This window comes from Streptopelia decaocto (genome assembly GCF_964273445.1).
Source record: "Streptopelia decaocto genome assembly, chromosome: 1".
NCBI lineage: Eukaryota > Metazoa > Chordata > Aves > Columbiformes > Columbidae > Streptopelia > Streptopelia decaocto.
This window is the reverse complement of record NC_138663.1, coordinates 208475346-208500749: the sequence shown is the minus strand read 5'-3', so window position 1 is coordinate 208500749 and position 25404 is coordinate 208475346. Positions and strand designations below refer to the sequence as shown.

Genomic DNA, 25404 nt, shown 5'->3' with positions numbered 1-25404 from the left:
CAGGTTTCCTCAGACATCTCTTTTATCCCTTCGAATGTGTCTGTGTAGCTCTTCGTTTTCTTGAATCTGTCCTCAGGGTCTTTAGGAGTAACATCAGACTGGTTTACATGACTCCCCACAATGTCTAAAGCTTTGTGCTGAAACGCCTGCACTCTCCAATTGTCCAAACCAGTGACTACGTCCCAAAGATACCATAGCACACTTGCAGGAGTTTGACTGTTTCCATGGTTTACCTAAAACTGTGGCTATGGCTTAGCTGTTGTGTCATGGGGCCACTTGGCGGAAGGGTTCATGGCTTGGCATGGCACCTCACTTCAGGGTCTGCAGCCTCATGGAGCCATCCAGTACCTTGCAAAGAGACACACATTCACCACTGTCCCCTGTTATCCCATCCACTGTCTGGACAACTCACCAGCACAGCACTGGTGCTCTGGATTTAATCATGCACAGCAATTGCTGAGGAATTAGGGGTTCCAGGTTGGGTATGATGCTCTTGTTGGTGTTCATGTGGGCTCAGAACATCCCTATGGTGCCTGGAAAGAGGTTGTTTGGGTTGCTTGTTCAGAAAAGGAAACAGGTTCCTGAAGAACAAGTTGATTATGAGTCAAACATGTACCACTGCAGAGATGGGGGCCAAACTAACATGAGTGCAACCAGCAGAGCGGGGCAAAATATTCTTTCCCTCTGTCTGGCATTTGTTAATCCCAATCTGGTCACTGTTTTGGGGTCCCCAGAAGAAGACAGTGGGAGACTGAAGCAAGCCTGATGGCAGCCACCAAAATGGTCTGGAGTACAGGGGGTGCAAGGAGAGGCTGAGGGAGCTGGGTTTGTGTGGCCAGGAGGAATGAAGGTGAAGGGGGAGCTTGTTGCTGTCTGTAGGTACCTAATGAGAGGTTGTGGACAAAATGGATCCAGAATTCTGCTGGGGATACACAGTTGCAGGACAAAAGACAAAAGAACAAGCTCCAGCTTATCTTCAACATGAGCATGATCAGATACTGGAACAGGGGCTCAGAGAGGCTGTGGGATCTCCATCCATGGAGATACAGAATCATAGAATCACAGAATGTCAGGGATTGGAAGGGACCTCAAAAGCTCATCCAGTCCAATCCCCCCATGGAGCAGGAACATCCAGATGAGGTTACACAGGAAGGTGTCCAGGCGGGTTTCAATGTCTGCAGAGAAGGAGACTCCACAACCTCCCTGGGCAGCCTGGGCCAGGCTCTGCCACCCTCACCATGAAGAAGTTTCTTCTCAAATTTAAGTGGAACCTCTTGTGTTGCAGTTTGTACCCATTACCCCTTGTCCTATCACTGGTTGTCACCAAGAAGAGCCTGGCTCCATCCTCCTGACACTCACCCTTTATATATCTGTAAACATTAATGAGGTCACCACTCAGTCTCCTCTTCTCCAGCTCCAGAGCCCCAGCTCCCTCAGCCTTTCCTCACATGGGAGATGCTCCACTCCCTTCAGCATCTTTGTTGCCCTGCACTGGATTCAAAGATGGACCAGACAAAGCCCCGAGCAACCTGATTTAACCTTAAAATAACATCCGCTTAGAGCAGTGGGCTGGATCAGATCCCTCCGGAGTCTCCTTCCAACCTGAATTATCCTCATCCTACACTCAGAGAAAGCCACTGCCACCCAGACCTGCCAGGTGACATCCCCAGCTGCACACCTTCGTTTTGGGATAATGAGCTGAGCCGCGGTTGTCAGGGAGGTTGCCAGGGAAGCTGACATCAGACATCCCTTCCCTATAGATTATCGTGCACAGCAGCACCATCAGTTTCTCATCTGCAAATGAGACGAGAGGGCAACCACAGGAAGCTCCGGAGGGTCTTTTGCGTCACTGGCCCGGGTTGCCTAGCACCGCTGGGACCGTGGAGAGCGGGCACCAGTTCTGGGGGCTTGGTGGCTTTTTGCCTCTGCGTGTCCTGTTTGAGAGCCCAAACATTGCTGAGGACATAGCAGAGGAGCAGCTGAGGCAATGGCAGCCGAGGCAGAGATGCTGGAGCTGCCCTTCATCCACGATGACCAGCTCACCCGCTGCATGCGGCTGCGATTCCAGAGCCTGCAGCAGAAAAATGTGAGGCCCCAGGACGGCGAGAAGCTGCTGCGACCCAACGAGCACATCTACCGAGTGGATTTCATCCGGCAGCACAACCTGCGCTTCCTCCGCTGGGACATCCAGCTAGAGAGACCTGGGAAGGTCACGGTGACCGGCACCTCCCAGCACTGGACTCCCGATCTCACCCACCTTATGAACCGGCAGCTGCTGGAGCCGGTGGGCATCTTCTGGAAGAAACCAGGGGCCAAGGAGGTGGAGTGCAACGAGGCAGATGCCCAGGAATTTGGGGAGCGGATAGCGGAGTTAGCCCGGATCCGCAAGGTGATGTATTTCCTCTTCGCTTTCACTGATGGCCTCGAACCAGCTCAGCTGAAGTGCTCTGTTGTTTTTAAAGCCTGATCCCCTCTTCCTCAGCCCTTCTTGCTCCAGCTGTGCTTTTGTCTTCGTTTTTCTTTCTCTCAGTTCAGTTCTTGGTTCATTTTTTATGTGATTTTTGTTTTTTTATGAGGAACAGCGTCATGAAAATGTGGAGGACAGCCAGGTGCTTCTGGAGTCCCTTAGCCCTGTGAAATATTCCCCTAACATGTTGTCCTCTGTCTGAATGATGGGAAGGAGTGGGTCATGAGCTTGCTGCTGTATTTGCCTAGAATATAATACTGCATGCTTGCAGATCCAGCAGGGATTCACCAGGTCTGACCTGTGCAGCGCCTTGCTGGCTTGGAAATAAGAGGCTGCCCTAAGCCCTCCAACTGTGGCAACTACGTACGAAAAGCCTAATGGAAAAATAAGAAATCGCCACACTAGAAACAGGAGAGACAACCTGGAGAGAGCCCTGGCTTCCAGTTTCCGTCCTAGCCATTAAAAGGGGAGGGCTTGTTTGCAGTGGGGTGCTTCTCCTTGCAAGGATGCTGAGTGCTTGCAGGCTGCAGTGACTCCCGCTGCAACAGTGGCTGCTTGGTGTCCCTGAAGACCAGCCCCATGAAGTTTGAGCTCACCTTGCCGTGAAGCTGAAGCACATTTGGACATGCCGTCTTCTGCAGGTTGCAAACCCACTGGACAAACTGGTGCAGGGAGGTCGGACTGCTCTTTTCCTGACAGCTGTCACCGTTTCTTGCTGGGGGTCACTATGGGGAGGTGTGTTCCAGCAAGATGCCCACCTTGTGCTGCCTGGAGGTTGTTGGTCCTAAGGTGGGTTGGAGCAGGCGTGTGTGCAGAGGGGGCGAGCGAGCCGGCAGCTCGGAGCAGGCTGTAGGTCTGAGCCAGCATTGCGTCTCCTGCAGCAAAAACGATTTGTGCATTGTTGCGACCTTAAAGCACCCACTGATATATTTACTCTGAAGCATCTGTAGAGAGTCACGAGGCTGCAGAGCACTTTGCGAACCACAGAGCAGGAACCTGCTGCTGTCCCCAAAAAGCAGTATCTCCTACCCTCTACAAATGCTGAGGCAGGAAGCACTGTCTGGGTGGCCACAGGAGCAGAGAGGGGAGATGGTACCTTTGCAAGTTTAGGAGGAGGAGAATGTTTTGTGCCTGGCTTGCCCCGTGACTGTGAATAAACTACTAACTTTGGACATTCTCTTTTCCTGTATCAAAAAGTGGAGGGGACTTTGGTGAAGCTTCTTGAGGCCCACAGATGGAAATGTCCTTTGAAAGAGTCCAGTATTATTACAATTGATCCTTTGCTAAGATTGCACCCAAATGTGGGTGAGCGCTCCTCAAGGTACAGCCTGAGATTTGTCTGAGATGTGTAAGGAGAGGGCAGTGATGGGAAAGCCAGGACAAGGTGGCTTTTTACCCATGGCCTGCTAACTTAGGTGGACCACCCCCACAAGATGTCTAACCTTGTTGGACTCCCCACAAGAGTCCAACCTCTTCTTCAAAGCCCCCAGAGATGGAGAATCCATGCCCTGCCCACAACAATAGTGTATAAAATGATATGCACATGCTATACCAGGCAGAGAGGAGAAGGAAAGCAAGAAGATCAGCTACTGGCTGGAGAGATAATTGGAGCTTTGAGTCTTACACACAACCAAAGCTCAGCAGCCACCAAATCATACAGACATGTCATGGGCATTGTTGGGGAGGTTGACGTTTTTGCTTAAACCCCAAGAAATACTGGACTCAGTGAGGAGACATAAAAGTGGATGCATCCCAGCTTGGCCGTAGCATGGACCCACTGCGGGCCAAACCCACTTCTAAGGTTCTAGAAGACTTTCCCATAGGAGACGTCTCCTTGTAGAAGCATAGAATCACAGAATAATTTGGGTTGGGAGGGACCTTCCAAGCTCATCCAGTGCAACCCCTGCCATGAGCAGGGACATCTTCACCAGCTCAGGTTGCTCAGAGCCCCGTCCAGCCTGGCCTGGGATGTCTCCAGGGATGGGGGGCATCCACCACCTCTCTGGGCATATTTGTATCATACATCCCACATTAGACCTGATAACAGGAGCTGCTGCCAACATCCAAAGGGGTTTTGGCATGCCAGGTCTTACAATATGCCATTGTTACATTGCTGGTTGCTGGGGTAGAGTTCTTGCTGCAGATACCTCACCGGGAATTGATGTACCACAGTAAATAAAAGCCTAGTCAACAGGGGTTCCCTTAAGGACTGAGACTGTGCGTGTTTTCTTCATGCTCTTTCTGGAACCGGCCCCGATCCTGCATGGTGTAAATCAGCACCCAGCAATTTTCAGGTCCCTGTTGGTATTTTTGAGCACCTCTTTCTCCTGTAAAAAGTAAAATGAACATTTGCCTCCTTGTCTCTTGGTGTGAAAGGCTTAATGAAGCATTTAGCAGTTTGTGTGGTTTGGGGAGAGGTTTGAAGCTGGGCAAAGGAGGGGAAAATGGGCAGATCATCAACTGGATCCTTCTTTCCATCAGAGCTGGGGGTGGGAGGTGAATGGGGCAGCGTGATCTTTCTCTGCTGCAGGGCAGATGAGCCTCTTTATACCAGTCACTGAAAATCTCCCTACACGGTTTCAGCATCCCATAAAGGCTTTGAGATACACCATTCCATCCCATCTCTCAGGGGAATTTCATCCTGATTTGGTTCAGGATATTGGCACAGCTGGATCCCTCTCTCCCTTTTCTGTTCTCAGCTGAAGAGCCCCTGCTTGGCAGAATCAGCATCTACCAATTCCTACTTCTAATTGGGAACATTTCTTCAGGGTCACACATGCCTTTTCTCTTAACTAGCCACTCCTAAGAAAAAAGAGAAAAGCCCTAAACCAGCTTAGGGAAATGTTATAAATTAGATCTGGAACCTGGTGTTTCTGGGCTTCCAATTTACCTGTCTCTGAACCCTCTCACTGTAAATTTGTCCCACTAAAGGTTGTTACAGTTTCAGGTTTAGGAGCTCCTAAGAAAAAGCAGCACAGTTGGGTGAATGAAGAGATCTGGTCTCCATTGCCTCAGCATCACACAGCCAAGTTGAGTCCAGGACTCTGGGATGGGTGGTCCATGACAAGCTCTCCAGCATCCACTGAGGAGGGATGAAGATGTCTGAGGAGGTTTCCTGGGAGTGGGTGAGAGCTGTAGATCTCAATCTCATGTTGGTCTCCTGGAGGTATCTGGGATCCAGCTACTGCTGGGGTTTGTAGGTGTGCCCCAGGTTAATCCTTTAGGTAATACACAATGTCAGGTCACAAGCAGGGGTTCTGCTGTATGCCTTGAAGTGTTATATCCTGATAGGCACCATATCCAGAGCTGCCACCTCTCCCCTACAGCCAGGAGAGTCACAGACACCTTGGCCAGGGGCTGAAGCAACTGGAGGGATCCTTGACCTGGGTGGGATGCTGTAGTGTGGGAGGACCTGGCGGGGAGGAAGCTGATGTTTGAGCTCACACCTTGTTCTTTGGCAGGTTGAGGGCAGTTTGGGCTCTGGAGATAGGGTTCCTCTCATTTCCCCTAGGGCCATTGTAGAAACACAACCAGTCCTTGCTCCTGGATCCTGCTCTGGATTAAGGCTGACCACTTCTGCTACCTTCATAGAATCACAGAAATGTCCTGAGTTGGAAGGGACCCACAAGGATCATGGAGTCCAACTCCTGTCCCTGCACAGGACAACCCCACAGTTCACACCGTGTGTCTGAGGACGTTGTCCAGTCTCTTCTTGAACACTGTCAGGCTCGGGGCCGTGACACCTCCCTGGGGAGCCTGTTCCAGTGTCCAGCACCCTCTGGGTGAAGAACCTTTTCCTCATGTCCAACCTGAACCTCCCCTGGCACATCTTCCTGACATTCCCTCGGGTTCTTCAGTGGCAGAGGGTGTTTTCAGAGCTGTCCCCAAATGAAGGGTCAGAGGAGGATGGTGGGGGACCAATATCTTCTACCACCACTGACAGCAATGGCGAGTCTCTGAACCAGACGGCTGGAAGCTGTCACTACCAGCTCTGTCTGACAAGCTGCCTCTAATCAATGCTATAATCATTTCTAAGCCCACATTAATAGTGAGTTGATTAGCACAGCAGTCCTCTATGACAATTCATTAGGATGAGCTCCAGTCGGGAGGGAATCGATGGGGACTGATGGAGGGCTGTCTGACCTTCCCTGGCGCTGTCCCAAAGGAAGTCTGGGGCATCGTTGTTAGCACTCTTGGAAAATGCCAAACCCTCCAAGAGCAGCTCTTTTTCACAGCTCTGTCTGCTCTATTTTGATTGATCCAGACAACTCAAGAGACCAAGTGTGCTTGTGAGGCTTATGGTATCATTAATATTTCAGTGCAGGTGCAATAAAAGCCCTGAGCTGGATCATTGCTGGTAGCTAAGGGAGCTGGGGGATCTCCGGAAAGAGGGTGTTCTCTGCAGGGTTATGGTTTCATGACAGCAGCCAAAAAAAAGGCACAAGGCTCCAGCAGCTGCACAAGGACCAAGGCACAGTGCAGGGGGTCTCACCATGGCCTGAGGCTTCCTAAAGAGCCTATTCCAATGTGATGTAGCTGAGTCCTGTCCACCACCCCAACACTCACAGCCGTCTCCACAGGACAGTGATTATTTCATGTATTGGAACATAATTATCCAATGGGCCTACTGGGGTTTTTCCTCGCTTAGGTCATGATGCTTTGGGAGCAGGTAAGTAAAGAAGAAAAGGCGTGGACAGTTGGTTGTGTTACTGCAGCTGAATTGGTCAATACTTGTCAGCTATCAACAACATTAAATATGGAATCATAGAATCACAGAATGATTTGGGTTAGAAGGGTCCTTCAAAGCTCATCCAGTGCCACCCCTGCCATGAGCAGGGACATCTTCACCAGCTCAGGTTGCTCAGAGCCCCGTCCAGCCTGGCCTGGGATGTCTCCAGGGATGGTTCATCCAACACCTCTCTGGCCAACCTGGGACAGGCTCTCATCACCCTCACTGTAAAAAATTTCTTCCTCATGTCTGTCCTGAATCTCCCCACTTCCAGTTTAAAACCTTCACCCCTTGTCCTATCATAACAGGCCCTGCTAAAACTCTGTCCCCATTTTTCTTATAGGCTCCTTTTAAGGACTGAAAGGCCACAGTAAGTTCTCCCTGGAGCCTTCTCTGCCCTCACAGCCCACCGTGGCCATGAAGTAAAATCATGTTGCCTTCACCCTCAACAAAAACTAAGCTGTGGTGGGACGGTTTCTTGCTGTGTGCCTCTATGACCTTGTTCTAAATAAAATGCAGATCCTCCTAGTTGTAGCATCTGTGCATGTCTGTGCCCATTTCTGTCCCAGCAGTTGGGTGGATTTTCCATCCAGAGCAAAGCTAGTGGTGCCCACAGCCATGAAGGCCTACAGACTTTGGTAGTTACCCTTTGCTTGTGCCTTGTCCTGCTGGCAGTGCAGATGGCAGTGACACCAAACCTGCACTCCCTCAGTCCCTCAGCTGCTCCAGGGTTTCTTTCACCCCAGGCCCTCTTTTCCTTCTCCTAGCAGGTCACCTCGCTGTGCTTGCTTGAATTGGTATGGTAGCTCTTGACAGGGAAGAACAGAGAACTTGTGAGGTTGGGGATCTCACTTTTCACACTTTCATTTAGCAGAGTAGGTGTACACGGAGTGTCCAGTCCCTGTTTATTACCCCCAGGTAGATGAAGACAACACTTGCTTTTGAGCCAGTCAAGTCACACTGGAATCAAATAAGAGGATCAAAGAAGGTGCCCTCTCTTAGTGGTACCCTACTGACACTAAAATGAACAAAATGTGGTCATGAAAATAACCACCCCTGGTCACACTAAGGAATCTTCTGCTCCAATGGCCTGTCTATAGCAGTAGATGGCAGCAGATGTTCAGTGCAGAATTATAAAAAAGAGGACAAGAATCTTTGACTCCATCTTCCAGGGCACAATGAAGTATAAACTATTCCAGTACATGTTAATCTGTCTGTTTTGGAGGAACCAGGTCCAAAATCTCTCCCCAACAGGCTGTAACAAGTCCATCCCCATCATATTTTTCCTTGTCTTTTATATTGTCTGCATTAGTTCCAGGGTGAGAGTCAAACCCAGGAAAAAAAGGACCAACCTGGGTGCATGTGTCTTCTGTCTCACAGGTCATCCCAGACTGGAAGGAGCAGGAGTGGAACCCTGAGAAACCTGAGAGCTACGTGGGGATCTTCCACTTCCAGTTCTGGCGTTTCGGTCAGTGGTTGGACGTGGTGATAGATGACCGCCTGCCCACGCTCCACAACCAGCTCATCTACTGCCACTCCAACTCCAGGAACGAGTTCTGGTGTGCCTTGGTGGAGAAGGCTTATGCCAAGTAGGTACCAATGCAATTGCAGAACAAACTGGGGCGTGGGCACCCTGTTTTTCCCCTCTGTTCATTCATCAGTTAGTTTGCACCAGTGAAAACAAGAGCTTTTGTGGAGTGGAGTAGAACTTAACAGACAGAAACTACAAGAAAAAAAACCCTTCTCTAGCCTTAATTTACCCTCAGAGCAAAATATCCTCCAACTCTATGTTTGTTTAAGTAACATCTATCTTAGGGATTTCAAGTTCCCTTTACTTTGTCCTGTTACAACAAGAGTGCTCCAGGCTGCATGGGTCTTATTTTTTCATCCCAGTTTTCTGTCCTCACCCACTGAAAGTTTTATTACAAATCTCTGTTTTCCAGGCTGCCCTAAGAACTGTCCCAGATCCCTTAAAATGTCAAGCCGGTGTTGTTGTGCCATCCCTGTCACCCTCTTTCAGGTTGTCAGGTTGTTATGAGGCCCTGGATGGAGGTAACACAGCTGATGCCCTGGTAGACTTTACTGGTGGAGTCTCTGAACCTATCGACCTGACTGAAGGGGACTACATTGCTGATGAAGCCAAGCGAAACATCCTCTTCGAGCGTGTGTTGAAGGTGCACAACCGGGGAGGCCTCATCAGCTGCTCCATCAAAGTAAGTGACATTGCCTGTATGGCCATGGTGTCATGGGAATAGGCATTTTAGGATGCAGTCATCTTACACTGTTGGGGATTTCTAAATTAGGTCAGATGAATTATGGCCAAGGGTTCCCACTTCTTCCTGTGAACGGCGAAGAAAGTCAAGACTGGATGCCAAATCTCTTTATTCCTCATTGCTCTGTCCAAGAGCCCACGTTCATCCCACCGCCCTTTAAATGTTAGGAGAGGATTCACTTCCAGAGAAAGGTGTTTTGGTGCCTGCATGTGGACATCTCTACAAACACTGGGTGCCAGACCTCCCAGGTAGGATGAGCTTCATTGGTTGACAGGTTGAGCTCAGAGACCTCATGCAGCAGGTGAAGACCAGGAAGGAACTAACACCTAAAATGGCATCTGATACATCTCCCAAGGCAACTGGGTCTCTCCCTGAGCATTAGTGCTCTCCTTTTCAGCTCAGAGCAACCTGGAGGGAGCCTGAGCTCTCTTTTTTCCCAGTCCCTGCAAAGACAGTCACATCGCCCTGGTACAAGTACTGTTTATTTCTCCTTGCCCAGGCCACGTCAGCAGCTGACATGGAGGCCCGCCTGGCCTGTGGGCTGGTGAAGGGTCACGCGTACGCAGTGACGGACGTGCGGAAGGTCCGCCTGGGCCACGGCCTGCTGTCCTTCTTCAAGTCGGAGAAGCTGGACATGATCCGCATGCGCAACCCGTGGGGCGAGCGGGAGTGGAACGGCCCTTGGAGCGACACGTGAGTTAGGATGGGCAGCAGCAGCAGCTTTGGTGGGAAAAGATGGGTTGGAGTAAGCCTTGAGCATGAGGCAATTTGGCTACAACCACACCTGTAAGATAATATTGCATGGGCAGTTGTGAGATGCTGCTTCAACCCATGTCCTAAACCTACTGTTTCACTAGGGTAGATTCATTCCTTTCCTTAGGGTCCCTGGAGGACAGCAGGAGGTTGGCTGAGCTTGGCAGACCTTCTCATTAAGGCTCTGGTGGGTGTTATGGAGAAATCACCAGCATGTTCACACTAGTGAAGGATGGTTATAGCTCACCTTCCCACTCCCACTCTTGTTCCAGCAAAAATAGCACCCAACAGAATCAACCTCTGCCACCCCTGACTGTTGTGGTGTCTGTGGATGGGATGAAGAATCAAAGGGTGGTGTAACCAGATTATTTTGCCAGAGTCCATTTAGTTGTTTTCACTGATAGGGTTGTGATTGTACTGGCCAAACAAAACCTTGCCAAGCTGGATTCAGCTCCCCTGGTCAAGAAGGAAGTTGAAGCTCCAAGCTGCATTTTCCCCATAGTTGGAAGATGACTTAACCACTAGAGCAGTGAGGGGACTGGTTGCATGGCTGGAGCTTTATACAGGCCTTGTGCCCTAGACAGATCTTGTCAAGGTCAAGTAGCCTCTTGATTTCTTGTATGTCCCCTTGCCTTCACTGTAATGATCATGTTCTCTTCCCACAGCTCTGAGGAGTGGCAGAAAGTGAGTAAAAGTGAGAGAGAGAAGATGGGGATGACGGTGGAAGACGATGGAGAGTTCTGGTGAGTCCCTCCTGAGATCGTCACCACAGGCCATGCCCACAGAGTCCTCCCACCCCATGAAGCATGTGAGTCATTTCCATGCATACAGCTATCCAGAGCAAACAGCCTTCTAAGCCCTAGGATATTTAGTAAAGCCTTCTCCTTGAGCCCATGGCTATTGGCTTTGGGTGGCCATGACTCTAGGATTACAAGGGTCCAAACCATTTCACCAGGGTGCTGGGAACCTGTTATGAATGTGCTGAACTTAGCAGCCCCAGCAGGTGTGTATCAATACAGCGTATAATCAAATAATCGTAGAATAGTTTGGGTTGAAAGGACCTTCAAAGCTTACCTAGTCCAGCCCCCTTCCTTGAGCAGGGACATCTTCACCCAGATCAGGTTGCACAGAGCACCATCCCCATCTGTGGAGGAAGGGCCACTGCTCTGCTTCTCTCACTCCAAAATGCAGAGCTCTATTGTTTAAACTGAAGAAGAAATATTTCCTGCATGCATGGAGAAAGGTATCTCCATCTCTTTTGTTATTCATCAGCTACCAGAAGCTACCCACAGGTAATCAAGAAAACCCCTGCAGCACATAGTGTTCAGGGGAATCATAGAATGTCCCGAGCTGGAAGGGACCCACAAGGATCATCGAGTCCAACTCCTGTCCCTGCACAGGACAACCCCACAGTTCACACCGTGTGTCTGAGGACATTGTCCAGTCTCTTCTTGAACACTGTCAGGCTTGCAACTGTGACACCTCCCTGGGGAGCCTGTTCAGTGTCCAGCACCCTCTGGGTGAAGAACCTTTTCCTCATGTCCAACCTGAACCTCCCCTGGCACATCTTCCTGCAGTTCTATGAATGAAGCAGCATAACCCAGCTCTGTCCTTTCCTGACTTAGGATGACCTTTGAAGATTTCTGCAAATACTTCACGGACATCATCAAGTGTCGTCTCATCAACACATCCTACCTGAGCATCCACAAGACCTGGGAGGAGGCAGTGCTACGTGGGGCGTGGACCAGAAACAGTGACCCCTTGAAGAACCGCTGTGGAGGCTGTATCAACCACAAGGACACCTTTTTGCAGAACCCCCAAGTGAGTCATGGAGCAGAGAACCTTCTGGAGCCTTTACATGTGCTTGCAAGTGTTTAAATTTCATACAGGGTACCTAGAAGGATAAAATGGTTCTGTTGACCATATTCCTCTATCAGGGAAACTATGTCTAAGTGTAGATCACCTTGGCACAAGCAAACTGCCAACCGTGCTGCAGGGTAGCAGGGTTAGCTAGTGCCAAACAAGGCTAGGAACCATTTCCAACAATTTGGATATCTGAATGATCAAATTCCAGTTCCTTTGCCCAAACTTTGGCACTGCTAAATTTACCAGGACAGATCTAGTCTGTAGGGTAATTTCCTTCTATAATAGGTTGGCTTTTAGAAAAGGCTCTGCTCTGAAGTTCGTCTCCTGGAACAAGCTCTTCTGTCCTGTTCTGCTCTGAACTGGGATTCTCAGTAACATTGTGACAAGTTCTTGTGAGTCCTTCACCTAACAAGCAGGTGAAGGATGGTCAGTTCTATTGCAGGAGTTGTCATTAGTGATGTGGAGGAGTTGAGCTCTGTATTAGCCTTCACATTAGGTCTCTGAACATCAGTTCCTCCTTCTATGCCCCATAGGAGGACTTGTGGCAGAGTGCAAGAGGTGAAAGTCCCTGGTATGAGACTACATCTGGACTCCCTGGATTCCACTGAGTAATTCAAAGACTGGATTTGCCAGTCGTTTTCTAAGAAGAGCCAAAAAGGTCTCTGACTTGGCAAGATGATGCCAGTTCCCAAGAGGAGTGTGTATGGGCTCTCAGTACCGGTACTGAAGCCAGTTTATCCCTGCAGTAAGGCAGATGAGGAGAAGCTGAGGTTAATTCTACTGTGTGTCCACCCCCACCCATACCCAGTGACCCTGTCTTAGTAGAATTTGTCCCTTACCTTCCTCCTTTTGCTTCTAGTATGTGTTTGATGTGAAGAAGACAGAAGATGAAGTGCTGATCTCCATACAGCAGAAGCCAAAAAGGACCAGTCGCAAAGAAGGCAAAGGAGAGAACTTGGCCATAGGCTTTGATATCCATAAGGTAGACCATGGATCCTGCATGTTGGCTTGAGTACACCTCGTAAATTTGTTAGTGCTGGAGGGGTACATCAGTCCTGCATGAGCATTGGTATTGTTCATTTAATCATAGAATCATAGAATGTCCTAAGTTGAACAGCACCCACAAGGATCATCGAGTCCAACTCCTGTCCCTGCACAGGACAACCCCACAGTTCACACCATGTGTCTGAGGACATTGTCCAGTCTCTTCTTGAACACTGTCAGGCTTGGGGCCGTGACACCTCCCTGGGGAGCCTGTTCCAGTGCTCCAGCACCCTCTGGGTGAAGAACCTTTTCCTAATGTCCAACCTAAACCTCTCATGGCACATCATTCTTCCATTCCCTCGGGTTCTGTTGTCGGTTGCCTTCAGCACAATCTAACCCCATCTAGACATGATGGGAGATTTCAGAGATGAACAGTGACAGCATAGACCTTGCTGGAAGCCATGGTTGGTGTGCTGTCTCTGAACGCTGAAATCCAATAGACTGATTCCTGTGTGTTCCTTGCTGGGCTCTCCATATCAAGCTGGGATACAGCAGACAATGAGTCCCTGAGCCAACGGAGTTGGGAGAGCCATGTCCATGCTTGTTTTCCATCCAACCCAGTTGGGATCATTTTGCTGGTTCTCTTAACACCAGCTCTCCCAGCACTGTGGGATCAGTCCTTGCCTCCCAAGGTGGATACCAACATGTTGTCCCTCAGTGCTGTCCTGCTGACCATCCTGCTGTGGTCCTTGTCCAGGTGGAGCTGAACAGGAACTACCGGATGCACACCCTCCAGCAGAAGGTGGCTAGCTCCATCTACATCAACTCCCGCAGCGTCTTCCTGAGGACGGACCTGAAGGAAGGCCGCTACGTCATCATCCCCACCACTTTTGACCCCGGTCATGTAGGAGAATTCCTTCTCAGGATTTTCACGGATGTGCCTTCAGATTGTCGGTAAGGAGAAGGAGCAGCGATGAGGAGAAGCTGGTTGTTTGGAGCGGGGCCTGTGCTTTAGATATGTGGTTTTCCTGATTAAATTGGTCATAGCTTTGTCTGGAGCTGGTATTTAGCTATTTTTCAAGGGTGGTCAAGAGACAGGGCATCGTTACAGATCTTACCACAGTGTCACCGAGGCACTTTAGAAGTCAATTCAGGCAGGCAACAAGGTCCAAACAGACTGTATTCTAACCAGAATTGCTGAACAGAAACCACCTACAAATGGGGATTATTCAAAATTATTCAACACTTCGATAACATTATACAATAACATTATACACAGGTTTGGATACCAGTTAGGAGTTCCATTACTACACAACTGACTCAAATCTCAAGGGGATCAGATCCAAAAACTCTAGAGTGATGGTTCAAAACATGTACCTTCCCACTCTGTGTCAAAGTGAAGACTCTCAAGGGTACACAGATCACTTACCAGGTCGGTAAGGTGCCTCAGTCCCTGGGGTATGTTCCTTAGATGGCCAGTCTAAGGAGGAGAGTCTTCAACTGCATACCTGCTGGTTCAAGGAACACCAACTCAATGAGGGTCTCCAGAGGGCTACATTTATACCCTAGTTGAATCTGAGCTGTGTTCACTTATGGTGGTTGTCCAGAAACTTCTCTCAACCAAGTTGTCTCATTGGTCAAAGGCCCTGTCTGTTGACCAAGGGGTGTATGCATGACCATAGTGGCCCATGAGCTCAGAAATTTCTGTTGCTTTTGGGCGGCGGGGTGGGGGAATGCATCTGCCACACACATACATGTAGAGAAGCTCCTACTCTGCTTCTAGGCATGACATGGAAGAGCATCCCAAACCCAGGTTGAGGATATCAGCGTGGGGAACACAGTCTGACAGTGCACAGTCCTTCCATCCTGCTAGAGCAATCTCTCTGGCCTGCCCACGGGGTACAGTTGGGCACCTCTCAAAGCCCATGTGTTTTTCCCTTCAGAGAGCTGACGCTGGATGAGCCACCACACACCTGCTGGAGTGGGATGTGTGGTTACCCACAAGTGGTGTCCCAGATCCACGTCCTCGCCGCAGCTGGGCTTAAGAATCAGGACTCCCAAGGAGGTACTGGGCTTTCCCTGCCTGTTGTCTACTCCTGAAGGAGGTGGAAGGTGGATATTTCAGTGGGAAAAAGGGGAGCTGGTTTCATGAGGTGAGAGGTTGCTGGGATTTGTTATGTCCTCAGATATTTTTTCAGTGAACATGCCTGATTCAGACACCAGAGGAGAAAAAAGTCCATGGAGAATCAAACTCACTTCTTGCTGTGGACATGATCTGGGAGATATTATATTTAGACTGTTGTCTAAGATCCTTGGGAGATCCTCCCAAAACTTCCTCAAAGCCCTTAGCAGTGGTCCTATAACAATCCAGACTTTCATCCTGAGTATGAGCAACTGTAAAAGTCAGGAATTGTATTAAAGGCTTTTTAGTAGTGAGGTGCGGAAATGACCTTACAACCCTTGGGGTTGTAAGGAAGGTATGTATTTTACGACATTGGACACACAGGGAATCACTTCACCCACGATGTGTGTATTTTACAGTAGTTGTGAGCTTGGTTAAATGCAGTAAAGTGTTACATATTCATGAAAGTTTTAGGAACGCCTATACATATTCATAACCTGTCTCCTAGAAGGCGGTTCTTATTACAATGAGTTCCGGGAGACCATTTCCATAGTCTCCACCTCCAGCTCCTCCTGGTTGCAGCTGCGCAGTGATTGTGAACCTGGGTCCTCTTTCTCTGTACACGGTCACCTTTGGTCCAGTGTGATGAGTTGGTTAGGTCTCAGACTGCTGAGTTGGTTAAAACTGGCGTATCTCCTGTCCTGTGCCCAAGTTTCTGTTATCTAGTTCTACCCAAGGATGCACCCAAGGATTATTATCTTTGCAAGATGTCAGTGAAGTCCCGTTTCTCGTACATTAAGTTACACAAAACTAAGCAAGGCTAGGCAATAGTGATGTAGGTTAAAGGGTTAGCTCTCTAAGTGTCTTTAAGTGTTAGTTAGTCAATTATTATTGAAGTGTTAATTATTTTTTTTAAGTGTTAATTAGTTAATTGTCAATTCCCTGTATCAGTAGGAAGGACAGAGAAACAATGGAACAGGCTGATGTGTTAGGGTAGTCTTCCTCACCAGAGGCTGGATGAATGTCTGTTAGTAGAGGGTGGGTCAAACTTAGCTCATTTTGGGGTGATGTGGATCAAGGACCTCTCCCTCTGTTTCCTGTAAGTCCTGCTCCATGCTTGGCTCCTAGGAGCCCTCTGAGATGACCTCAGTTACCACCAGCAGAGTGCAATGTGTGTCTCCGTTCTTGGTCCTTTAAAGGTTCATCTTCATGGTCCTACCATGCTCTGATGCAATTTTGGTGCCCAACACTTCTCTTGCATGAAAGGCAGCAGCAGCACCACAACTCACCATGTCCTGCAACCTTGCAGAAATTTCTGGAAAGAGCCCCATGTTCAGTCCTCCTGGGACATCTGGACCAAGAAACCCAGGGGTCATGATGGCTGGTAGTGGGAGATTGTTGAAGTAAGGATCAGAGATAAGTGAATGCCTTTCCAGCAAAGAGCAGACCAGGTCCTAGCCTTTCTCCCCCATTTCCTGAGCCAAAGATGTGTGTTGAACGTGGCAATGTTTAGCCAGGCACTTACAAGCCAAATTTAAAGTATAAAAATCAAAAACTTAGAATTTGAAAATCTAAATTAAAAGCTTATATAAAATATTTGTGTTATTTTTTCACCTAAGCATTATTTTCAGGGCTGCATATCACTAGAGCCCTGAAAGTAATGAGCAGGATCCTTCTTTAGAAAAAGGACTAGCCCAATTTACTTATTTATCACATGCTACAAAGACAGTTTTCTATCTTGTCTGGTGTTTAGGGACGTAATTCTACCCTAGGCAGGCTGGTTTTTCTTGGATTACCCACACAGCTCAGTGTATCTGCAGGGAAATTTGTAGCCAAAAATCTCTGAACTGTTCAGAGAAAGAAGGAGATTTATCTTTCCTTCAGACATACATGTGGATTCTGGAGCCATAAAACATTTCTTCAGCAAAAGGCCACTGGGAATGGCTTTTGCCAGCTGTTTTCCAGCTGTTCAGCTCCCACCATCAACAGCTCGTATATTTGGTGCTTTCCAGTGCAATGGCATCCCTTATATCTCCCACTCCAGGCCTTTCACACTACTTTGGAAATAGTGATTTACAAACAGGAATTTGGCTACGGCTGATGGAATATGAGGATTTAATAGGACATCCCAAAAGACAAGGGTTTGTTGTTGGAAAATCAGCTGTGAAATCCAGCAGCTGTATCTCACCAGGGGAGCCAGGTTCTTCCAAACAGAAAGCTAGCAAGGAGGTGGTCTGGCAATCAAAGACATGGTTCCAAAATCCCTAGACCTCAGTGGAGCTGGTTTGTTCCTTCTCATTTCCACATTTCCCTTGGACAATAAAACTCATCCACCTGGTCTGCTGTTTCCATCATAGCCACTAAAGCCAAGAAAATGTGTTCTGGCAGTTAAATTTCCATTGAAATAGCTCATTCTCTACTGAAATTCCCAAAATGAACACTTGTTTTGTAAGGGGAAAATGTTCACTAATAAGGGAGTCTTTCCCTCTCCTGGAAGCTCAGTTGGTGGGCTGGTAATCTGTGAATTTAGTGACTTTACTCTCCATCTTTGTGTCCTGCTTGTTCCCCATGACTGTCTTGATCCAGCTGGGATATTACAATTACTTTCCCACTTTCTCCTCCGCTTCCCACTCCTTACTCCTGGTTGCCCCTCAATGTTCAGTCTTTCTCTTCTACATGTCTCTCACTCCCACCCGTGATCCTTTCTGACATTTTTATCTTCTCCTTGAATTGTTACCCATAGCAAATACTCTTAAGAACCATCTTCACCTCTTTAAAAGCCTTTTATTTCCATCCTAAGGCTTCCCATTCTGTTACTGGTTCCTCATCAAACCTCCGCAGTGACCAAATGATCTCATTTTTGGATCTCAACAATGAGCACATCTTGGCCCTTAATTTTAGCTTAGCATTATGCCATTTCTTGTCACTCTGATCACCCAGCGTTCTTCTTACCCCACCATTAGTCTTTGTACTGACACCCCTGAAGCATTTGAGTCTCACTCAGTCTAGGAGGAATTTGAGATGTGATGATGATTTTTGCACAGGGGTGAAAAGCACAGTCCCTGTTAAGGTAGCTAGTTATCACCGTAGAGCAAAACCAAGATTGTCCTGGTTGGGAAGTATATGAGCTTTCTTTCACCCTGCTTTCAGTGGAGCAAATCCTGAAAGGGAGAGGTGAGCAGGTCCATGTCCTCCATGACAGATCTATCTCAAAGGCCAGGAGGTCCAATGAGGGTGGTAAAGTACTGGAACAAGTTGACCAGGGAGGTGGTAGATGCTCCATCCTGGAAATATTCATGACCAGGCTGGACAGGGCTCTGAGCAACCTGATCTGGGTGAAGATGTCCCTGCTCATGGCAGGAGTTGGACTAGATAAGCTTTGAAGGTCCCTTCAAACCCAAACTGTTCTATGATTTGGAGTGATGAAGGAGAATGTATATAGAATGTGTGGTTGAGGAAGAGGTGGCCGTTTAGTGGCAGTCCATCACCACCTCTTGCTCAGGGACAATGTCACCTTAGAAGTAAGCCTAAGCCCATCAGCTAAGCTTCGTGGACATCATCAGGGGTGTGATGAACTCTTGGGCAGATGTCCATTTCCTCTGGTGGGGTATGGAGAAAAAGCGCTGCATGACACGCCTGGAAAAGGGCTCTGAGGACTTACAGGAGCTACAACAAAGCAAAACTTCCTTTTCTCTCCACAGGAGCTGACCCTTATGTGATCATAAAGTGTGAAGGGCAAAAGGTTCGATCTCCAGTGAAGAAGAACACAGTGTCTCCAGAATTTGACGTAAAAGGACTCTTCTACCGCAAGAAGCCAGGACAACCCATCATTGTTCAGGTACCCAGTAGGCAAACAGTGAGCTGAGGGATGGAGACCCTCTCTCACTTGGACACCACCACCTGCTCTCTCCTCACACTGTCCAAAGCGGGTCTGTTCCCCATCATCAATTCACATAGCTCAACCACTCACTACCACAGCTGAGCTGTTACAACTGGTGAATACATGTCCTTTACTCCTCACAGTTAAAGAGTGAACCCTCCCAACACCTCGACAACCTCTGCTCCAGCTCTGGAAGTGTTCAAGGCCGGGCTGGATGGGGCTTTGAGCATCCTGGTCTGTGGAAGGTGTCCCTGCCCATGGTTGGAAGTAGATGGTCTTTAAGGTCCCTTCCAACCCAAACCATTCTATGACAATGACTAAACCCCTTCTCCTGCCCCATGCATGAAGGTTGGCTGCATCCCTCAAAGAGCTGCTATCGTGTCTGGTTTTTTTTCCCCAGATCTGGAACCACAACTTAATAAGCGACGAGTTCTTGGGCCAAGTGGTGCTCAAGGGGGATCCCAGTGACCGGCAGTCAGTGCACACCCTGCACCTCCAGGACAAGGGCAACAGGAGATCGAACGACCTCCCTGGAACCATCGCTCTGAGGCTGCTCAGCAGTAACACCCTCACCAACGTCTAAGTACTCAAGGACTCTTCTTCTGGTGCCACATATGTGTATATATACATGCACACATACATACATACATATACATAGATACACACACAGCGCCTACCTACCATCCGCAAAGCGTATAGGAACCACGCATGCATTCCACTCAAAGGAGCCAATCTTGTGTGTTCAATGTTAAAAAAATATGGTGCCTTTTTGGGGAACCGCAACGATCCTTCCGCTGGCGTCCTCTGCAGCCCCCATCGCCACCGTGTGCCCCCTGGGATCGCTGCGGGCACGCCGTGTGTCCTGACAGCCAGAGCACGATGCTCTGATGCTGTTTGTTTACATGGGGGCTGGCACGCACGTGCCACCAACGCACGTGTGGCCACCGCGGTCCCACCAGCCGCTTCAATGCATCTTCGATGTCTCTGCTTGGATTTTAGAGTAGCGTGCGTGGAGTCGTCTCCCGCAAAACTGCCGTTTAATCGCTTCGCTGTGGAGGCACCTCAGCAAAGGAGAAGTGGGAAAATAGATTGAGGCCTTTTGGATGTTTTCTGGGGATGGATCTGCATACTGCAACTGGAAGGAGAACGCACCAAGGCAGTCCCAAATCCCAAATCCATGGGGGCAATGAGACTAATGGCTCCACCATTCTAGGGACAAGCTGTCTTCTACTGAGTCTTGTTCAACCTCATGCCAACAACTGTGGTGGGACAACTGTTCCCTAGGGTTAAGTTCTTGAATTGGTCTGGACTCAGCTCCTGCGTGTGCCTCTCGAACTGCCGTGGTGCCTGCTGTCCCCATGTCTTCATGCAGTCCCCATCCCGAGAGCTCACCCCTGTAGCTGGGGTGGGTTTTCTGCTGGGGCTGTTCAGTGTGTAGATCAGAGGAGATCAGTTCCTCTGAAGGCCAAAGCGTCAGGTCCAAGGAATGGGGAGCTTTGCTCAACCGCTCCATCTTTACTGCTGCATACAGTGCGCCATTTCTCAGTGCCTCGCTTTCCCAAATTCTATTAAAAAAATACTAGGATTTTAGCTTGTGCTAGAGGAGAGAAGATGAGCACAGCTCCCAGTGCAGCTGGGAATATTTAATTCATACCAATGTCCATCTCTCAGTGTTAGTTTTCAATCTCCTGGCCTGGAGGATGAATTGCACAGTGCTGGAGCCAGACTCACAAGCACAACCCAAATGCATCCTCAGGGCCATGTCCAGGGCTGTGATCTGCTCCCGTTTGCCACCAAGACAGGGTTTATCTCCCTCACTCCACTGGATGGCAGAATCCAGCTTCTTATAAACCATCCCAGATAAACCAAACAACAAACCCTTGTCTGGCCTCTCAGCAGTGTATCAGGGCAGGTTTTAAAACATTTTTTATTCTGCTGTTGTTTAGGTTGGGGTTTTTGTTTGTTGTTTTGCTGTGGTTGGTTTGTTTGTTTGTTTGTTTTTAAATTCATGTGCCTTTAAAAATTGTGCAAGTGAAGGGATTTTTCTGTCAGGTTTTCTAATAAGCAAATCTATTGCAGTTGTCTGCATTTGAGTGGAAATGAATACATGTGATGTCATCTTGGTAAATTTTGACCTGAGCAGTGTCCTCTGCTTTCAAGGACAAGTGAAGGGGAAAAACTTATTTTGCCATAGCAAGTAGGGTTTCTGCTTGCCCTACTAAATGCTCACACTTGTGCTGCAAGTCTGTATTATTTTTTGAAGTTTCTACAGATCTGCTGAATCTATAAAGTGGTACGATGTTCCTCAAAGTCACTTAAGCTGCCAGCTCAATTCCTGGTACATCCAGAAGCGTACGGTACAACTTCATCAATTTTTGCAGGCTGTTGTTCCCCTTTCATCACAGAATCACACAATCCCAGAATGTCAGGGATTGGAAGGGACCTCGAAAGCTCATCCAGTCCAATCCCCCCATGGAGCAGGAACACCCAGATGAGGTTACACAGGAAGGCGTCCAGGCGGGTTTGAAGGTCTCCAGTGAAGGAGACTCCACAACCCCCCTGGGCAGTCTGGGCCAGGCTCTGCCACCCTCACCATGAAGAAGTTTCTTCTCAAATTTAAGTGGAACCTTTTGTGTTCCAGTTTGTACCCATTACCCCTTGTCCTATCATTGGTTGTCACCGAGAAGAGCCTGGCTTCATCCTCCTGACCCTCACCCTTTGTATATCTTTAAACATTAATGAGGTCACCCCTCAGTCTCCTCCAAGCTCCAGAGCCCCAGCTCCCTCAGCCTTTCCTCACACGGGAGATGCTCCACTCCCTTCAGCATCTTTGTTGCCCTGCGCTGGACTCTCTCCAGCAGTTCCCTGTCCTTCTGGAACTGAGGGGCCACAACTGGACACAATATTCCAGGTGTGGTCTCCCCAGGGCAGAGTAGAGGGGCAGGAGAACCTCTCTGACCTACTGATCACCCCCCTTCTAACCCACCCCAGGTACCATTGGCCTTCCTGGCCACAAGGGCCCAGTGCTGGCTCATGGTCATCCTGCTGTCCCCAGGACCCTTTCCCCTACACTGCTCTTTAATAGGTCATTCCCCAACTTATACTCATTTTCAGAGTTTACCTTATTGGGGTTTTGATCAAATTGCATATTTTCTTAGGTCTTGTTTTCCAGAGCTTAGAGTCAAGCAGTATCCCACAGGATGCTCTTTCCTGGTCCCAATTATTCCTGGCTTGCACTGAGCACCCTCCAGCTCCTGGTGCCATCACTGGGACCTCGCTTAGTTCAGCATCTTGCAGAACTGGCTCAAATTGGCTCCTAGTTTGGCAAAGCGACATTTCGACCCCAAGATCAAAGCAAATCATTGAATTTGGGCAGACTGATTCAGAGATTATTTTATTCTGGTTTTGCTCGTGGGACTCATCATTAAGTGGGAGCAGCATTGTGGGGCCAGAAGGCATGATTTATGTCTTAGGAGAAGATCTCACAAGGTTGTGTTCAGAGTGGTATGTGAGAGGGACTGTAAAGCCCAATGATACCTCACGTGGCAGGGAAAATAGCTCTTTAGTTAAGGGAGAACTTCACAGGAACATCACAGGAGCTTTGAACCGTGCTCATCAGATGGGGGTAGCCAGCCTGCCTGTGTTAGCCTTGTTTTCTGGGGAAATCAGGCTACTGAGAGGTTCAGCAAACAAGCACCATTTGGCCAGGATTCCTTCCTACCTACCTACCTAATTACCTTCCTTCCTACTTGAGAGAATCAAGCCATAATGAGAGGAAAAGCAGCTTTTTAATAGCTTCTTAAAAAACCAAAATCATCATACTATATCCGGACCAAAATGTCTTAATATTGGTAATATTTGTCTTAAAAAAAATACTTTGGAAAAATTAGAAGCATTCTTCCCTCTGCATTTCAAACGGAACCACAAAAATTTCCTTCGTTCCTTGTTTTGTTTTATTTTCTTTGTAGAGCAGGTGAGGGAGGGCAGTTACTGAGATGCCATTCCTAATGTTGATGCCTTTTGTCTTCGAATGAAGTAAACAGAAATATTCAGGGGTTTCTTTGTTTTTTGGGTTTTTTTTTTTTTGTCTGAGGGGAGGGTAGGTCTGATAAGCACTTTCCAGTCACCTCCAGGTCATGTAGGACACATCTCTGATTTATTTTCCATTTCTTTTGTTAATCATTTCAATGGTTGCAAGTAGCACTCTGTGAAAATCCTTTTCTTTTTGACGTCTGCATGGTAAAACAGGCCACAACTTCATCTCCAAAGGCGGTGATATGTCATGATGCACAAGATCAGAGAGTGGTCCGAACAGAAAGCCAACGTTGTACAGCTGTAAACCTCCTATAAATAAATTGTGTATATTTTATTCAGACTCCCTGCCTTTGCACAGCTGCGTTCTTCCAGAATGCTTTCGATAGGCACAAGGTGGCTCTGCAGAGCCTTTTTAATTTGCTTGGTTCACTCACCTCCATTCTAGTCATTTTTTCTGCCGACTTGGAAACCAAGGCAATCTGCACAAAGGCTTTATGCAAGGTTACATCCGTGTTCACTGCGAAAAGCCTCAGACTGAAAGGGTAACCTGTTCAGGCTGTAAAACCTTTGCATCCTATGCCTCAGAGTCACCACCATGCATGGAAATTGGGTTTTTGAGCCTCACCTGACTCGGAAAAAGCTCTGCAGATTGTTTAAAAATATAATAATAATAATAATAATAATAATAATAATAATAATAATAATGGGCAGAGCAACATGAGGGTGTGATTTTTGAATGGCTCTCCCTCAAAGAACAAACCTGCGGATTGCATGTTGGGAGCGTTTGAAAAGCGAGAAGCCTGTCCCTGCCCATGGGAGTCTCCAGTCTTGCTGCGGTAACAAACACACCACCCCAAAGTGGGTGGCATCTGAAAAAAGCCTTTTTGTTGTGGGATGGGGGGCATCCATCCAGATCATCCTGCTCCTGTGATTGTCCCCGGGGACAAAGTGTGTCATCAGACACCCTAGATAGGGAAAAGAGCAACCTACTCCTCTGCCTCCATCACTGAAAGCCTCACAAGAATCTCAACCTTATGAACATCCTAATATTCTCTTGAGCAGTAGACACAGCTGAGCACCGATGGAGAGGGTCCAGCGTAGGGCAACCAAGATGATTAAGGGAGTGGAGCACCTCCCTTATGAAGAAAGGCTGAGGGAGCTGGGTCTCTTTAGCTTGGAGAAGAGGAGACCTCACCTAGGTGTTCCTGCTCCAGCAGGGGGATTGGACTAGATGATCTTTTGAGGTCCCTTCCAATCCCAAACATACTGTGATACTGTGATACTGTGATACTGTGATGGGGCTGTGGTACCTGTTTCTGGAGAGAGCACAAGAGCTCTGAGGTAGACCAGGTGGCTTCACCAAGTCCTGCATTGTGCACATTCAGAAAAAAAGGTCTGTGCAAGCCTGGATAGGCCACATATCATCCTGTAGGCATGGACATCATGCTTCTCCACCAGCACGCACATCTCATTTTTGCTGGTACTGGGGTGGTGAGCTTCAAAGTGGAGGTTGCTTTGCAGCTCTGCCTGTCCTTGTGCAGTTCACATCGACATGTGGGCTGGCAACATGGGCAGGAATGCTGGAATTGGTGTGGGACCCCCAGTGCACCAGTGTGGAGATGTGGGGAGCTTGTGGAGGTTCAGAGAACAGCAGCAGGTCATGGAGAGGTGCACAGCTCCAGGCAGGATCCAGCCCAGGCTCTCCAAGGGTCCTGCAGCATCTCATCCCTCCAGCGCTGCCATCTGCTAACACTTCAGTGTCTCCTTTTGAGCTGCAAGAGCATCTTCATGGAGGGGCAGACATCCTACCATGGTTGCAAAGTGATGCTGGAATATTTCTCCTTGGTGTTGAGTCCCCTACAGCCCATGGCTTCCCATCCCGATGCCCATATACCTTACCCCCCATATGGATACGAGCTTCCTGCTGCTCAAAAGGACCAGGGGTTACTAGCAAGAAGGGCTACAGAGGTAGCAGGGCTTTCAGCAAGCAGATGGGTTCATTGCCTGTCCCTCAGAGCTAATCAGGTGCTACCACATCCTTGACCAATGTCCCAGGTGTTAAATACCAAGAGATTAACCCATGACCCGCAGCCATTACATCTGAGCAGGAGTCATCCAAAGGTTCCTTGCACTCTTCAAATCCCACCTCCAAACCCAACGATGCAGGCAGATGAGCATGTCCAGCCCTGTGGCCCTGGCAGAGCCTCCTTCCCTGCCTTCCCACACAACCATGGGACATATTGGACACAAGAAAAGGTTGTCCAAGGCTGGACCTCTTCCAGGCACATCGGATGT

At 48.5% G+C, this 25404-nt stretch overlaps 2 protein-coding genes across 5 annotated transcripts in view; both read left to right on the top strand.

Moving 5' to 3' along the window:
• The window catches only part of CAPN5 (calpain 5), a 66074-nt gene extending 44456 nt beyond the window's left edge, over nucleotides 1–21618 (top strand). For all 4 annotated transcript variants that reach the window (XM_082055801.1, XM_082055802.1, XM_082055803.1 and 1 more), the window contains 10 exons: nucleotides 8577–8785; nucleotides 9217–9409; nucleotides 9969–10162; nucleotides 10888–10965; nucleotides 11848–12043; nucleotides 12948–13070; nucleotides 13830–14026; nucleotides 15016–15137; nucleotides 18896–19032; nucleotides 19475–21618. In XM_082055801.1, the coding sequence (XP_081911927.1) occupies nucleotides 8577–8785; nucleotides 9217–9409; nucleotides 9969–10162; nucleotides 10888–10965; nucleotides 11848–12043; nucleotides 12948–13070; nucleotides 13830–14026; nucleotides 15016–15137; nucleotides 18896–19032; nucleotides 19475–19657 (1632 nt within the window). In that variant the 3' untranslated portion in view covers nucleotides 19658–21618. The remainder of the gene's footprint in view (nucleotides 1–8576; nucleotides 8786–9216; nucleotides 9410–9968; nucleotides 10163–10887; nucleotides 10966–11847; nucleotides 12044–12947; nucleotides 13071–13829; nucleotides 14027–15015; nucleotides 15138–18895; nucleotides 19033–19474) is intronic.
• On the top strand, nucleotides 1893–4447 carry OMP (olfactory marker protein). The gene has a single exon (XM_082055836.1). The coding sequence runs from the start codon at nucleotides 1988–1990 to the stop codon at nucleotides 2465–2467; it is 480 nt and encodes a 159-aa protein (XP_081911962.1). The 5' UTR covers nucleotides 1893–1987; the 3' UTR covers nucleotides 2468–4447.
• Nucleotides 21619–25404: the final 3786 nt, after the last annotated feature.